This window comes from Brachyistius frenatus, unplaced genomic scaffold (assembly GCF_029030835.1).
Source record: "Brachyistius frenatus isolate BFR_SWC_R1_liver_20210118 unplaced genomic scaffold, ASM2903083v1 Contig_6, whole genome shotgun sequence".
Classification (NCBI taxonomy): domain Eukaryota; kingdom Metazoa; phylum Chordata; class Actinopteri; family Embiotocidae; genus Brachyistius; species Brachyistius frenatus.
In genome coordinates, this window is record NW_027210605.1 from 6,372,401 (window position 1) to 6,388,039 (window position 15,639).

General features: G+C 44.4%; 1 protein-coding gene across 8 annotated transcripts in view; it reads right to left on the reverse strand.

Annotated features, from left to right (window-relative positions):
- The window catches only part of wnk3 (WNK lysine deficient protein kinase 3), a 32,758-nt gene that overhangs the window by 6,237 nt on the left and 10,882 nt on the right, over nucleotides 1–15,639 (reverse strand). Inside the window, exons 3-19 of one of the 8 annotated variants that reach the window (XR_011310526.1) lie at nucleotides 10,969–11,141; nucleotides 10,597–10,817; nucleotides 9,983–10,140; nucleotides 9,678–9,766; nucleotides 9,358–9,577; nucleotides 8,758–9,091; nucleotides 8,502–8,617; nucleotides 8,196–8,396; nucleotides 4,235–7,642; nucleotides 3,940–3,983; nucleotides 3,593–3,728; nucleotides 3,349–3,465; nucleotides 3,152–3,253; nucleotides 3,020–3,065; nucleotides 2,771–2,923; nucleotides 629–2,682; nucleotides 291–370 (exon numbers count right to left, since the gene is read on the reverse strand). Coding sequence is in view for 7 of the 8 variants with exons in the window: in XM_069688831.1 (XP_069544932.1) it covers nucleotides 150–396; nucleotides 629–2,682; nucleotides 2,771–2,923; nucleotides 3,020–3,065; nucleotides 3,152–3,253; nucleotides 3,349–3,465; nucleotides 3,593–3,728; nucleotides 3,940–3,983; nucleotides 4,235–7,642; nucleotides 8,196–8,396; nucleotides 8,502–8,617; nucleotides 8,758–9,091; nucleotides 9,358–9,577; nucleotides 9,678–9,766; nucleotides 9,983–10,140; nucleotides 10,597–10,817; nucleotides 10,969–11,141 (7,819 nt within the window). In the remaining variant the exon portion in view is untranslated. Of the gene's footprint in view, nucleotides 1–149; nucleotides 397–628; nucleotides 2,683–2,770; nucleotides 2,924–3,019; nucleotides 3,066–3,151; nucleotides 3,254–3,348; nucleotides 3,466–3,592; nucleotides 3,729–3,939; nucleotides 3,984–4,234; nucleotides 7,643–8,195; nucleotides 8,397–8,501; nucleotides 8,618–8,757; nucleotides 9,092–9,357; nucleotides 9,578–9,677; nucleotides 9,767–9,982; nucleotides 10,141–10,596; nucleotides 10,818–10,968; nucleotides 11,142–15,639 lie in introns of those variants that run through there. The other 7 variants (XM_069688836.1, XM_069688844.1, XM_069688848.1 and 4 more) reach the window with 7 other exon arrangements.

Below are 15,639 nucleotides of genomic sequence, written 5' to 3' on the forward strand. Positions count from 1 at the left end.
ATTAACATTAACTTTGATTAATTATTGATGGTTAAGACAGTTATTTTACTATGTTAAAATTAGTACTAGATATTAGATTTAGGTTCATGCCCCCACATCCCATTCTCTCTCTCTTTCACGCGCTTGCTCGCTCCCTAAGAGGACGCTACCTTGCTGGACTCTGGGCTTCTTGAACAAGCTGGCGGAGTGGCGCAGTTTGCATGCCCAGTTTTTGAATTTTCGAGTCCAGGATTTCTTGCTAACAGGATTTCTGATACTAGGACATGTCAGGTTTAGGCCAAAATATCCACCTCCTGCATTGTGCTGCTGCTGTCCATGCCGGAGGGGGATCGGGTGATGATTGGGGGGCCATGATGCGTCTCCAGAGGCACTGGTGTCAGAGTGTGGGGGTACAGCCTAGAACAGTTAAGACAGTTAAGAGTGGCTGCATGGGGTTGAGACATTCAAAACGGAGAGAAACTCAAACATTTAAATATTACAAATAATCACAGACAGCTGAAAAAAACAAACAGAGCGGAGGCACATTTACACACTGAAATATAAACAGTGACATAAAGAAAATTCAGTACACTGAAAGACAAAACTGAGAGAGAATTTAATCAAAATCTAATCTGTGGTAATCACTCACAAGAATGGTTGGTTCTCCTGGTACAGGTGGGCATTGGGGCCCAGCAGAGTCATCCTGATTGGGAGGCATTAGAGAGGTAGGCAGGGTGGACGAGGTGGAGGGGAGAGATGGGCAAGGCTGCTGCTCCACTGGGCCCAACTCCATGGAGTTGGGTACTTCTGAGGAAGCTTCCTCTTCACTTCCATCCCTCTCTGGGTCAGGAGAGGTAGAGGAGGAACGGGAGGTTGTGGAGGAGGTACTGGAGGACGAGGAGTGGGGGGAAGTATCTGAGGAGGAGGCAGGTGGAGGGAAAGATAAGTGATGGAGTGACTGTGGCTCAGATGACTCATCACCTCCTGCTGATGTAGAGGCAGCTGATGTAAGGCCAGCTCCCCCGGCCAGTGCCGCCCCACCGCTGTACTCCTGATACAACAAGTTTCTCAACTTTTCATCCAAAGTCTTTATGCGGTTGTCTACAAATTCTATTTTTGGAGGGCCTTCACTGTCTGACTCAGCCACAGAAGATGGCTGAGCAGGGGATGGTGTCATTGTGTGGGAGAGAGTGGGTAAAGGGGTTTCAGCATTGCTCAGTTGGAGAGGCAGCAGAGAAGAGTCAGAAGATGGTTGAAAGAGGGCAGAATAGCTGCCTACGTCCTCTGTGACACTCATCTCTCCTGTGGACACCTCTGACTCTGACATCTGTGAAGAGGACTGCTTCTGCAGTGGAAACTGCTGCTGTTTCTGGGGTGTGTCCATGGCATTAACCATCTCCTGTTGCTGCTCAATGTGTTGCAGCTGTTTCTGTGACTGTGCATGTTGTTGTTGTACCAGCTCAGCAGGCACTTGGGTTTGTTGTAGAATCTGCTGTTGTGGTACAGGGCTAACATTTAGCTGGGTCTGCTGTTGAATAAACTTTTGACTAATTGAGACGGGCAGCATTTGGCTTTGATCTGGTTTTAAAGCCACAGCACCCATAAACAGCTGGTGTTGCTGCTGCTGTAGCTGCTGTTGCACCATTTGCTGTTGCTGTAAGTGTATTGTCTGTTGTAGGTTTAACTGTTGCTGTTGTTGGTGATCTATCTGAGCCTGCTGTTGGGGCACTACGGCAACTTGATGTGCCATTACCTGCTGTGGTAACTGCTGCAACTGAGGCTGCTGCAGCAGCTGTGGGGCATACTGTGATGTTTGCTGTTGAACAAGGGGTTGTTGGGTGTGCTGTAGGGGCAAAGGTGGCAGAAACTGATGCAGAGGCACAGACTGTTGTAGCAACTCTGCATGACCTGACCGAGGTAGCGCCTGCACCTCATTCAGCTGCTGAAGTGGTATTTGTGTTTGCATTAGTTGCTGTTGCTGTAACTGCTGGAGAGACTGTTGCAGTGCTTGTTCCTGCTGCAGCGGAACTTGTTCTTGGTAGACTTGATTTTGTGGTTGCTGTTGTTGTGGTGTTGGCTGCGGTATCTGCTGTTCAAACAGCCTTGCTTGCAGTTGTTGTTGCACTGCCGGTACCTGCTGCTGTAAAGCAGGCTGTAGCTGTGGTTGTTGTTGTAGGGCTGGTTTGGCCACCTGCTTGAAAGCCTGCTGCTGCTCTATGCCAAGTTGGCTTACTGCAGATGGCATCACTACAGCAGGAGGAGAGGAGTGAAAAGACGGGTCCACTGCAGACACACATGGCCTTGGAGCAGTGGTCATTGTATCCCCTATACTTTGACCTACAGTGGAGCAAACACTGGTTAAGGTAAGGTTATCGGGAAGAATGGTGGTGGGTGCGGGAGACATAACAGTAGGAGCAGTGGACAAGTTGGGGAGGTTAGCAGCAGCAGGTATTGCAATGGTTGAAGGAGCACTGGGAATTTGGTCAGCAGAAGCTGAAGCAAGGACTAGCAATTCAAAACCTCCTGAGGCAGCGACAGGGACAGAGGCTGGTCCAGAGATGGTTTTAGACACAGTGGTGTAAGGAACAGGGGCTGAGGGGGCCATGGAGGTAACTGAAATTGGGGGGGAGGTGCCAGAAAAGGTGGGGCAGGGGGGAGAGGCCATTCCAGTCAAGGACTCCAGACTCTGGGATTCTTCACTTTCTACAGCCGCAGAGAGGAACACAGAGTTAGTTTTTGTTATGCCATGTTAATAAGCCCCAGCATTAAAACTGACCTGAGTAGAGCTCACCTTTCTCTCTTTTGGGAGATTGGAGAATCTGTGCCTCCGCAGTGGGTGATGATGCTGTTGCTCCCTGGCTGGAAAGGGAGTCTCTATGGCGGATGGTCTGGTTGATAAAGAAGCGCCAGCGCCCCACTGGGGAGGAATGCGGCACTGAGTCCACTGAGAAACCATAAAGACAGGTTACCTGTTATAACAAGGCAAGTTATAGCATGAACAGTAAGTTGTTGTGAAGAAAATATATATCCATTAACTCACTTGAGCTGGTAGGCGTGCTCACATGTAACTGGTCGGTTGATCCAGTCTAATAGAAAAATATAGATTCAAAATTCCTCATTGTTCAGTCAAAACAGTAAAATAAAAGAGGAGAGAAGGTGCAAATTAACATACCTGTGAATGTGTCTGAAGAATTTCGTGGGCTTTCTTAACTATTGCTCTAAGCTCCTCAACAAATGTTTCTTTCTCCACATCAAGGACAAAATCCTCCTCCACCTACAAACAAAGTGAAACCAAATATTAATGATCAAAAATATGCAATGATATTTTCCAGCATCAGTGCAGACTATTGAAAAACATGAGCGGTCTACCATGTAATCTGCTATGTCCTCAGGTGCATCCCCGTCAATGTCAAATTTAAATGTCACCATCTTGTTGCTGTGGGTCTCCAGCTGACATTCCACCATGTTGTCCCCGCTGCCAGACACCTATGGAGTACAATACAAATTATCATGATATACTTGTTCTTTTCATAGTCTGTTGGTATCTCCTGATATAAACATACTGTAAACTAATTTAGTAATTCAGTTTGTCATGTGTTGCCCTTTTTTTCACCTGTAGCATGCTCAGTTGAAACTGATGCAAAACCTTTTCAGGCCTCTGACAGGAAGCTCTTCGCTGACCCTTTAATTTCTCTATTTTCCCATTCACCAACAGCTGCAGGGTGTCGTCGCCATTAGCTGGAACAGACCTGAGGCCAATAGTATAGATATTACATACGGTCTTATAAATAACCAAGTGTCAAAGTGACTGAAAATAAAAACATTATCTAATAACCACAAATGTAGTGTAAACAGTGAATATATTAAGGGAGATTCAGGCTTTAATATTCTCCCAGTAAGAAGACTTTTATCAGTAATTACTTGTAAATGGAGATCAGATGGTAAAGATATCAGACATACCCTGATACAGAATGATGTTCTACACTTGAGAAATATGGACCATCCTGTAGTGACAGGCACAGAGAAAAAAACATTAGCAACATCAGATGCAATTATGGATAATATTACATTCACGAACAAATGTGCTTTTCTATGAATAAACTTGTTTTTGAAAGACAAAAATTGGTTAGCCTGAATAAAAAAGGTGCAGTAAAAGCTCTTAAATATTAAGATAGTAATATTCTCATTCATTTTGCCAGTATGTCAGCAAAGTAAAATTATTTCTTTAGTAATACAGCAAACTTTCATCCTGTACCTGAGCAATGCCCAGCAGGGAAAGGTCACAGTCTTGCAGCGAAGCTTGGGGCAGTTTGGGGGCATTAGAATCAAGCGATTGTAGAGCAGCGACAGGTGGAGGGAAGGTGGGTATAAAGTCGGCCTGCCCAGGCAAGTTTACCTGGGACGCTGGCGGAGATGTAGGCAGCTCTGGAGCGAGGGCAGCGGCAGGATGGAGGGATGGTAGGGATGGGAGAGATGGTAGTGAAGTTGGGGGACATGAGGTATGCGAAGGGCTGAGGGGCATTTGTTGTGCAGGAAAGACAGCATGGGGCAGAACAAGCTGTTCAGAAATGAGTGTCTCAGTGTGTGTCTGAGTGTGAGAATGCATCTGTGTCTGAGTGTGTGTCTGAGTGAGTGTCTGTGTTTGGGAGTGTGTTTGGGAGTGTGCTTGGGCCTGATTGCTGGTTTGTGTGTGTGTGTGAGCTGGCAGCATCTGCTTGGCCAGGTGCTGTGGAGATGGAGGGGCACCTGCCACTGGGTGACTATAGAGGGGCAGGTTCCTGCTCTGGGACTGAGGTTCAGCAACATTACTGGGGCCTAACTGTACAGGAGGCTGGGTCACCAGATGTGAAGTAGGTGGACACTGTGGAGGAAGCTGACTCTCTTCAAGGGGTATCAAAGCCTGCTTCAGAGGAAGTGTTTGTTGAATGGGAGCAGGGATGGACTGTGCCGGTAACTGGGCCTGTGTGTGAGGGAGGGCTTGCTGTTGCTGCACTTGAGAAAGCTTCTTTAGTTGTTGCTGGTATTGCTCAGCAGACTGAGGCACAGCAGGCTGGGAGACGGGTTGAATGACTGAAGGGTCAGCAGTGTTTCCGAGGGGCTGCTGCTGGGCCTGAGCAAATGGATGTAGTGTTGTTTGACATGGAACATAGGCTTTTCCAGCCTGCACAAGATGAGGAGTGGCAATGAAGTTCGTAGAGTCAACTACCGAACTGAGACCATCCGTTTTAGTTCCAACACTTCCAGCTGAACCAGGAGGCAGAATCATCTGCTGATATTGAAGTACTGTCTGCTGTTGCTCCTGCTGTTGTGTCATATGAGTTACATCCTGCTGTACGGGTGGCATGGTTTGGTGGGTAGGCTGAGGGACATACTGAGCTGTCAAAAGGCTTGTGGCCGGCTGCGCATGCAGTTGGATAGGAGGCTGGCCTTGAGATTTTTGATGGACATGGGGCTGCAGGAGCCCTGGCATTTGAGCATTTTGTAGCTCATGTTGGATCTGACTTGGAATTGAAGCAAGTGCAGCTGGAGGCTGGACAGTGGCTTGGCTTTGTTGACCCATCATCTGACTGTCAACATTTGGGATCTGGCCATGTAGTGGCTGGGGCTGAGTAATAGCTGTGTGCAGAGACTGAGTCTGGATGAATGGCTGAGCAGTTACCTGTGTTTGAGTGACAGGTCCAGGATAACTAGTCTGCAGAGGAACTTGCTGGGTCTGGATGGCTTGCGTCGGTGCCTGGACTACTGGCACTGGAGGAGTTACCTGGGCCTCAGTCATAGCCTGAGGTGCTTGGGCTGCAGACTGGGCAACAAACTGGACTGGAATCTGGCCCTGGTTCGGGGCACGAACCTCACTTTGTCCTTGCTGAGTAAGGATTTGAGCAGCGACAACAGCAGTCATCTGGATAGGCATTTGTGTAGTCTGAATGGTCATAGGGACCTGGGCCTGAGGGATAATATGAGTTTGGTGCTGAATCGCCTCAGTACCGACTTGAGCTCCAATTGGAAGATGAGGTTCCATTACAGTATTGTGGTGCAGCGGCTGGGCAACAAATGCTTGCTGCTGCTGGATCAGTGTGACTTGCTGCTGCTGCTCGATCCCCGGCTGCTGAACGCCATGATGTGTAAATTGAGTGGTGTTTGGTGATGGGATACACATGTGCTGCATATCAGTTGGTTGCTGCTGAATCTGCTGCTCACTGTTGCTTTGTGGAATAGGCACCGCCTCTTGTTTTTCAGTTTGCTGAAGTTGAATGGTGGCTGCTTGTTGCTGCTGCTCTTGAATCTGTTGCTTTAACAGAGCCTGTTGCTGTAATCTCTCTGCTTGCTGTTGTAATAGAACTTGTTGCTGACGCTGTTGCTCCAACTGTTGTTGCAACAGAGCTTGCTGCTGCTGCTCTATCTGCTGCTTGAGTTGTACTTGTTGCTGCTCTTGTTGCTGTAGCTGAGCGGTCTGTTGTAGCTGATGCTGCTGCTGTAAAATTAACTGCTGTTGCAAATGCTGTTGTATTAGCGCTTGTTGCTGTTGCTGGATGAAGGCTTGCTGATGCAATTGTTCCTTTTGCTGTTGTGTCTGCTGGGGTTGCTGCTGCAATACAATTTGTTGCTGCTGTAGCCCACTTTGCTGTTTCATCTCTGGTTCTTTTTGGGTTCCAGCTTGGTGCTGTCCAATCTGTTGATATAACTGGCTCTGCTGCTGTTGCTGTGAAGGAAGCTGTTGTTTCTCAAACTGATGTTGTAAAAGTGCTTGTTGAAGTTGCTCTTGTTGTACAAGACCTTGCTGTTGTTGATCTTGTTTCTGTTGAATAAGAGCTTGGTGCTGTTGTTGCTCCATCAGTTGCTTGTGTTGAACGGCTTGCTGCTGTTGTAGCTGTGTTTGCTGTTGCTGCTGTTGAAGCAGGGCTTTTTGTTGCTCTAGCTCATGTTGTTGCTGGACATACAGCTGATGTTGCTCAAGCAGTAAAGCCTGTTGTTGCTGCTGCTGCTGTTGTTGTAACAGAGTTTGCTGTTGCTGAAGCTGTGGTTGCAACTGTTGTGATTGTATCACAGTCTGCTCACAAGGATCGCCGGTTGGTTGCTGTTTATATGTCTGAGGTTGCTCCCCTGGCTGTGGTACTGCCATAGCTCGCTGTTCCATACCTGTTTGCGTAGTCAGCACGTGCTGCTGAGAAGTTGGCTGGACATGTGGGACAGGCTGCTGTACATGGATCTGCTGCTGAGGCTCATTTTGTTGTTTCTGGATAGCTGTAGCTGAAAGGCTCTGTTGATGCTGTTCTGTTGGCGGCTGAGTGGCACTAACTTGTTGTTGTTGTTGTTCGAGCAGAGTGGCCTGGGCCTCCATTTGCTGTCGCGGCTGCTGCTGAAGGGTGGAGGTCTGGGGATCCATGCCTATCTGTTGTTGTGGGACAATAGTCTGCTGCGGGATCATGACAGGCTGTGTTTGCTGGGGTGCAGCTTGGGGAATGATGTCCGTGAGCTGCATGGGAGTGGCAGTGTGTTGGGCCACAATGGGCCCTGTTAGTCCAGCAGGATCACTGACCGGCATGGATGTAGTGAGAACATTAATGGGTGCTTGCGGGGAAACAGGGGGTATGTATGACTGTGAGGGTGCCATTGATCCATGGGGAGTGGCAGTTTGAAATGCATCTGATGGGAAAGTCTGGGACTACTCAGTGATAATGACAGAATGATGATTGGTGTTGCCAGAAGGGGGAAAGAAAGTAGCAGAAAATTAGGTTAAGAATAAGCTTTGGTAAGATGCAAAAATTATCAAAACATTAAATTTTTAACTACAGGGTTTTCCACAGTGTTTCATAGCAGACGTGGACTGCCTAAAAATATAGACCGTGCTAGTTTAAGTCAGAAAAAGTGAAAACACTACAGTGAAGTGAAATATTAAACTTCAGGTAAAATTAGCAGACGCCCAATTTCACCAAGCTGCTGTTTACAGTATTTAATGAGAGAAAATAGGAAGTTTTATCAGCCCACCACCTCTGCTAACCAGCTTACTGTGGAAAACCTTGTACAGAGTACAACCAGATGGCCACTCTCAGAGGATTATGAGGATGATTTGTGGTTGCATAAATAGTTATTTGAGGGAAAAGAACCAGAATATGACAGAGCAGTGAAACCATAGCTTTACTTTCATTAAGAATAATGTTAAATGTTGCAACCCCGGTGTAAATATGTCTTTTAGGTTAACACAAGTATTATTTTACCTGAAAATACTGCTGAGGTACACTTGATGATACCTGTGGAACCATGGTGGTGGGTTGAAGAAATGTTTGACCGACGGGTCCCCCTCCACTTTGACCAATGGTCATGCTGGACAAACTAACACTCTGACCAAGAGGCACATTTGGAACACTACCACTCTCAGCAATGGGGAGCAATTGAGGATGAGCCAATGCACTAGTGCTCTGTAGTACAAGAAAATAATGAATAACAATGTGATTATCAATTTAATGACTTCAAACAATAATTACTTAATCAGTTTGCTTTAATCTATCACTGAGGAAACTCACAGATGCCATAGGGGGCAGAGTAGTCTGGGAGTGGGTGTATGATTCCCCGTGCTGAGAGTATGCCTGGCTCTCACTTGCATAAGATTCACAGCTGGCAGACCCAATGCTCTCACCTTCTGAGTCAAAGACAATAAAAAAAAAATATATAAAAAAATAAAAAGCCATAATGTAAAAATATATATTTTTTTAGTTGTTTCATAAAGTTTTTGATAAACTCCAAGCATATAAAACCCTGACATGAGGGTGCATACTCTACCTGGCAGACTAAGGGTTGTTCCACTGATAATATGTTGCTGCTTGACATGCTGGTCCACTTCAGTCAGCTCCTCAGAGTCCTGCACCACTCCTCCTCCTCCTCCTCCTCCGTCTCCTGTCGGTGCAGCTGCCCCTTGCCCCAGTGAGGATGGGAAAGACGGATGAGAAAAGGTGTAGGAGGTGAGAGTGGAGTCTCTTCGTTCTTCAAAGCCTTGCTGCTGAAGGAGCTGCTGCTGCTGTCGACGCTCCCTTGACTTTTTGATCAGATTTACTCGGTCCCGGATGGATTTTCCCACCACCTTGGCATCACTCTCATGAAAGAACCCTGACTTCACCTGTGATGAGGGGGAGAGAGGGGAGGAGAGAGGGGAAGAGAGAGACCAGGAGAGAGTAATTAATTAATGGGTGGATGTAGGTTTAGGGAATCTAGGTCAGAAGGAGGTATTCCAAAGTGTTTAAGAAATGAGCTAGAGGATTTTCCCACCTGACCTTCATTCAAGCTTTGAAGCATCAAAGCCTTTTCCCAGTCTGACCTTTAGCATATTTGACACCTGTGAACCATCTTTCCACTCATCAGTCATAAATTATTTCTTCGCCTTACCATCTCTGAAGCCACTTCCTCAGCGCTATCATTCTCCAGGTCATAGCTGAACTCGATGGCCTCATTGTCTTTGTGCTTCCCCTTCAGCTTCTTGGGCTCTTCAACCCAAATTCGGAGCGCTAGACAGTCCTGGGTGCCATTGTCCTCCTCTGCCAGCTCCACCCGGACCCCTGTGTCCTCCCCAAAGAATGCATGGTTCAGGAGGTCTCGGATGGAGAGTCTGTAAAGAGAAGAGCAGAAGATGGTGAAACGGATGCCAGGATGTTTAAAGATCGGCTGATCAGTAATTCTGATGTGTTGTGAAAGTAAAGCCTGCTTACCTCTGGCTTTTGTTCTGTCGAATGCAGCATTCGATGATCTCTTTGATCTCTGGGTCATTCACTTTATCAAAGCTAGCTGGCTTTATACCCTGCAGACAAAGAAATAGGAAATTGATTGTATTTAACAGGAAATTATAGATTTAGGTTCTTGGATATTCCATTGAATAATAAAATCGATTTTCACAATGGAGCCCGATAGGACACTTGAGTTATTTGAATCAAATAACAGTGCATTACATCTTTATGTGTTTGCTCCACAAATGTGCTGAGTTTATATGAGAGTAATGCAATCAAAAGAGACTCACGCTTGTGACTTTCCGATAGATCTGAGCAGCATTTTGGCACTCAGAGTAGGGATATTCTGAAGTAGCCATCTCCAGCATACACATCCCAAAGGCATACACATCCACAGACTCATCATAGTGCTCCTCATACATCTCTGGAGCCATGAACTCCGGGGTTCCTGTTAAAGTCAAACAGTGGTTTCTAGTCTGTAACAACTAAATACTATCACTGTTTACAATCTGTATTTACTGTGATATAGCATTGTCCACAGAGCATGCATCTCAGCAGGAAAATTCAAATTCATTTGAAACCTTGATAACCATCTTCTTGGCGATTACTCTTGCTTCCTGAGTTAAACTTTATTGAGTTAAATGGTACTCACAGTACTTAAGTTGGCTAAGAAAGCCAACATCCCATCAGTGCTCTCTTTTTACACTAAGTGCTCCCTGCATGGATTTTAGACGGACTGTCAATAATAATCTAAACTCCTGCTGCAGGTAGCCGAGGCTTCTGTAAAAATGTGAACAGTGCTGAATCCAAAGAAAAGTATATTTATAGGCCCTGACCCAGTGTACCCAGTTTGAACTGGAACTACATGGTTGGTATTGTTCTCACAAGTAGCTGGTAAGCCTACCTATAACGCTCTTGGCAAAGGAGGTCCTCATAAGAGTGGCCAGTCCCAGGTCACCTATCTTCACTGATCCTGTGGGGCCTGTTATGAAGATGTTGTCACACTTGAGGTCTCGGTGGACAATTGGCGGAGTCCTGGTGTGAAGGAAGTGAAGGCCTTTCAGAATTTGACGACACCAACTCCTTAGGACCTTCGGTTTCATCACCTTAAACCGCTTCAGGTAACTGTGCAGAGAGAACAAATTCTGTCAAACTCAAATGAATACTGTAACCAACCACTGATAGACAAAACATTAGAGAAAAAAAGACAAAATTAAACACAATAATAGTGTGCTGTCATTGAGTAAAAAAAAACAAGTAGGGAGGTGATACTAACGTTTTGAGTGTTCCTGATGTCATGAGTTCAGTGACCAGCACAATGCACTTCTTGCCACGGAGCACAGACTCCCAGGAATCATAGAAGCGGACAATGTTGGGGTGCTGAAGCCCCTTTAGCATCTCTGCCTCCTCCTTGAAGCGTTGCTGCTCCGCCTTGGTCAGCTTGCGGTCCTGAGGTGAGAGATGCATACATTGTTACATGGCATGAATGTCTACATTTACTTCCCTATTTGGCTGGTAACTCCAAAATTGCAAACATTTATTTCCAAGACTTCTGCCACCCAACTCTGTTCAAGGACCCAAAACATCATGAGCCTACCTCACACTCTGCAATAACACCTACTGCCACTAGATGGTACTAGCAACGTAGAGTTGCAGCAATGCTTAGACAACACCCAAGCCTTAGCTTTATAAAACACATTTCTACTGCATCTGCCACACATCCCCAGCATGGCGGACAGAATGGACGCAGCAGAAATTCAATTCACTGGCAGAAGCAGTATCCCATGGGAACAGAGACAGCCACTGACTAATCCCTTTGTGAAACATTGGTGCACAGCTTATTAATAGGACCTAAGATTCCTGTGTGTCTTGGAGTGAAGGTGTTCTCTTTTGTAGAGGAAAAAATAATGCATGTTTACTATCACGTTTCCTCTATTTTTTTTCTTTCATTTTTATGCATTCTTCTGTTTTCTTAAACTCATTGTGCCATCATCAATAACTTGAACTGTATTCTCACAAACAATGCATCTTTAAATTTCCAGTCAACAGGGGATCATATTTCATATGCATTAAATGCATATAATCTAATAACAATATGCCAATAGGAATTAAACATTATACGGGCGATCAAAGCATTTGTCAGTGTGTATTTTTAGGCATGTCACGAGCAACTGTTGTGTGCTCTATATCCATGTGGACAAATAACAAAGCTTTTCAGGTCTGTGGTCTTTTGACCTTTGTCAACCTTGTGACCTGCTATTGAAGGGAACTAATAAAGTTTTTAAAGAAAACACAGTTAAAAAGTTCATTGCCATGGGTTTGTATGTAACCTACACACATTTAAGTAAAAGTAAATTATATAAAGATAAAACAAAAGTCTGATTTAACAACTGTGAGGGAGTCGGATGGCAGCCATTGTTGTGTCACAAACAGATCTCACTATAAATAGACGCCATCATAACACCCGTTTTCCACTGATCGATTCCATTGATGTTGAGCTTTTTGCTTTACACAAAGCCCCTCACAGGGAGGTGGTGTGCTGCAGATATTTGGATGCAAATAAACAGATTTTCATGTTATGTTATGCCACTGCATCTATATATATATATACTTTTCTAACTATGCTCGGAGCCTCTGCTTCTCTTCCTATCTGTCTGTGTTTAATTTTTTCCGACATCTTTTGCTGTCAGGGTCTGTACTGGTTGAGTATCCTTTTCTGGAAATAATGGTGGACCCCCCCCCCCCCCAACATTGAAGTGTCATCAACAAAAGGCTGCTCCTCTTTGCACTATTAAGGGTAAGAATAATTTGCCCTGTCTAGGCCTGCCCTCATACCTTCATTCCTTTAACAACTACCTACTGTCATTGGGTGTGTGCATTCATATGCAGATGTGTGTACTTGATTGTGTGCAGGTGTGTCTAAACATGCTTAGATCTCAGCGCTGCCTGTCTCTACCAGCCTCCCCATAACTAAATGGGTCTCCTTTCCGATGTGCTTTATTTTGCCAGCTAGTACTGCCTCTGTCCTCTGTCTCACTCCTCGTTTTGAGCATCCCATCTACCTCACTGTCTGGCACAGTGTGAGACAGAGAGCCTGACAGTGTGTCTCCGTCTGCCGTCTACTGGGTCTTCCTCCTAATGTCGCATCAGTCAGCCTTGGGGTCCGCAAAGGTCACACAGAGTTCAGTTAGTGAGACTGTGTCTAGACTGAATGACACAAACCTATTCCCCACTGCAAACCCCTTTTACACACTGATATTCACACAGACAGAGGTGCAGCTAAAACAAAAAACATCTCTCCAAGTGTATCATTAATAAGCCACTGCTGTTTTTCCAAAGACCGATATGTACACTTAAATACAATCATTGCTATTCGTAAGCTTTAATCAAACTGATTTATGTGAACAATGCAAGTGAACTCATGGAAATGGCAGCAATCATCTGAAACTGGATACTATAGTACATTAGTTGTGCGCTGGTAAAACAGCAACTTACAAAAGGAGATTTGAAAAACCAAAAGGCACAGTCACCACAGGAGAACAAGTGACAGAACAATCTCAACAGTGAAACAAATAGACAGAAAACGAGGGAGAGAAAGGCAGCAGGACATGACACAAGCACAGTGGTGGATGGCCTGTTAGTTCAGATTGATTTGCATTTCTACTCGTCAAATAAACACTCTCTAAGCCCGCAGTAATGTCAAATAAAAAAATTCTCTCATACAATTTAAACATGCACACTGTATATGTGTATATAAATGCAAAATAACTGTTGAATTGTGTAATACTGTGTGTGTATCATGGACTTCTGGGCACAGTTATGCTGATGAATACTTTAGACTGTAAACATGTCAACTCTACACTATATATACACTTAGTTATTACTATGTACAGCAGAGCAGGTGGACAACTGTCATTAAAATCATAAACAATGGCCTTACTGTTTCACAGTTTCTCACCGTATGCGTATATTTTCTTTCTGTGTGTTATATCTGAGCCTCATCAAAGACCAATTTCCATTGTCACATGATGTAAGATTTTTCTGAAATCAAACCAAAACAAAGAAAATATGATGGAAGGTTACGATGCTCCGTTTTTGTTGAGACTGTGTCAGAGATATTTCGATTCAACTTTTTGAGGTTTGTAGTTTGTGATATCGTTATCTCATCGTAACATCGGACTGTAGACTGATTATACTTTTTTTTTGTCCAAAGTTGGTACACAAAAAAAAAAGATATTTTCAATGTATCAAGTTATATCTGCAAAATCATGTAATCTAGTTGTTATGCAGTGGCCTCATAAAATACTGGTGTAAATGGACTGGATATAGCTTACTAGGCACATTTGGTAAATGTAAGAGGATGGAGTCATGAGCGCAAAGCATGTGAGCCATAAAACCTCTGTTTTAGAAAAAAAAAAGTGTATGAGCATCAGATATAAAACAGATAACGTTCAGGTTACATTCTTGTCTGAAGAAGCTACAGTTGGATTAATGGGGTTGATTAAGAGCACCGTTAACAAACGGGAGCGCACCAGTCCCGCTGTAGTTGGATATTTTGTAGCTTTCCGACAGTTCATGCAGTGTATGTCTCCCTGGAGTAAAGGAGTAAAGGAGCAAGCATGTCAGCATTTGAAAATCCAAGGTGGCGGGTGGCTAGGATTAGATTACTGTAAGCTACAACAGCTCACACTAACAAAATAGATTGCTGGAAAAGAGCTGGCCTGCACAACAGATTAAAACTAGAGGTCAGTAGGCCAAGTTCACTAACCTCTATAGAGGTCTTTAACCAATTAACTGCACAGGGCATTTGTTTTTAGATGACCACTTATTATTATTAACAACAAGTCAGTTTCACTCTGTGTTTGAGCTATAGTGTTGGTCTTGTACAGTGGCAGAGGCACCTTAACTGCTATAATGTCTCGCTGACCAAATGGAAGATACACATCACCTCAGTTATAGCAGGTCTAAAACAGCAAAATCGCACGTAAACAGAACAAACCGTTTAAAAACATATCTGTAAACAATTTCTGCTCTACATATAAAAATGCGTTCTTCACATTAAAACCTGATTCAAACGTCTTTCTTTACTTTGTCAGAGGAGAGCCTTTGATAGTAATCCCATCATAACAATTCGATTATAAATGCTTCACATTTATTGATTTCTGATTAGGCTATATGGTAAATGCTAGTGTTATGTGGTTTAGGGCTCAAACAATCAATAGAAATTTAATCTCTGTTGCCAGTTAGGTAATGAAGATTGTGATGGGAGGATATAGCCACAGGGACACTCGCCAACTGTCAGTGTCCTGGTTGAACAAGCCAGTTTGGTTGGATCGATTCCAATTGGGTCTAGTCAGTTCAGCCGCAGTCTATTTGATTTAGCCACTACTAATTTTAGGCCCCATCAATAGTATGTCTTTGCTTTTCCTGACGAAGACCAACTGGTCTTTCAGAAAACCCCCAATTCCTCCCTTTATTGTTGTTCGTTACGGTATGCTAAACAATTCTAAACAGAATAACACATTTTTGTAAATATTGCCACATTTTTGTCATGTCATGAGAATACTCTCATCATAGCATACATTGACAGTTTTTAACATGAGGCTGGCAACAATCTGTGATGATCTCTCAAAGATCTCCATTTGTAAATAGTTAAACTATCATTGTGCTAATGGTTCCACTGGGGGTCGCAACTATATACATGCGAACACTAAGAAACGTGGCACAGTGTTGTCAGAGGCTGACAATGACTAGCAGAAAAAGCTCTGTAAAAAAAAAAAACAAAGTTACATCAACAAGTGTTTCGAGTGGTACTCATTATTATGGCAAACGTCATACTGCAGTCCTAACTGTTGCTCTAGTGTTGCTAGTCCTGTGAGTGTGGCTGGGCTGAGCTAAACTGGACCAGTCTGGGATGACTGGGTTGATCCAGTCTGGTTTCTGCCGC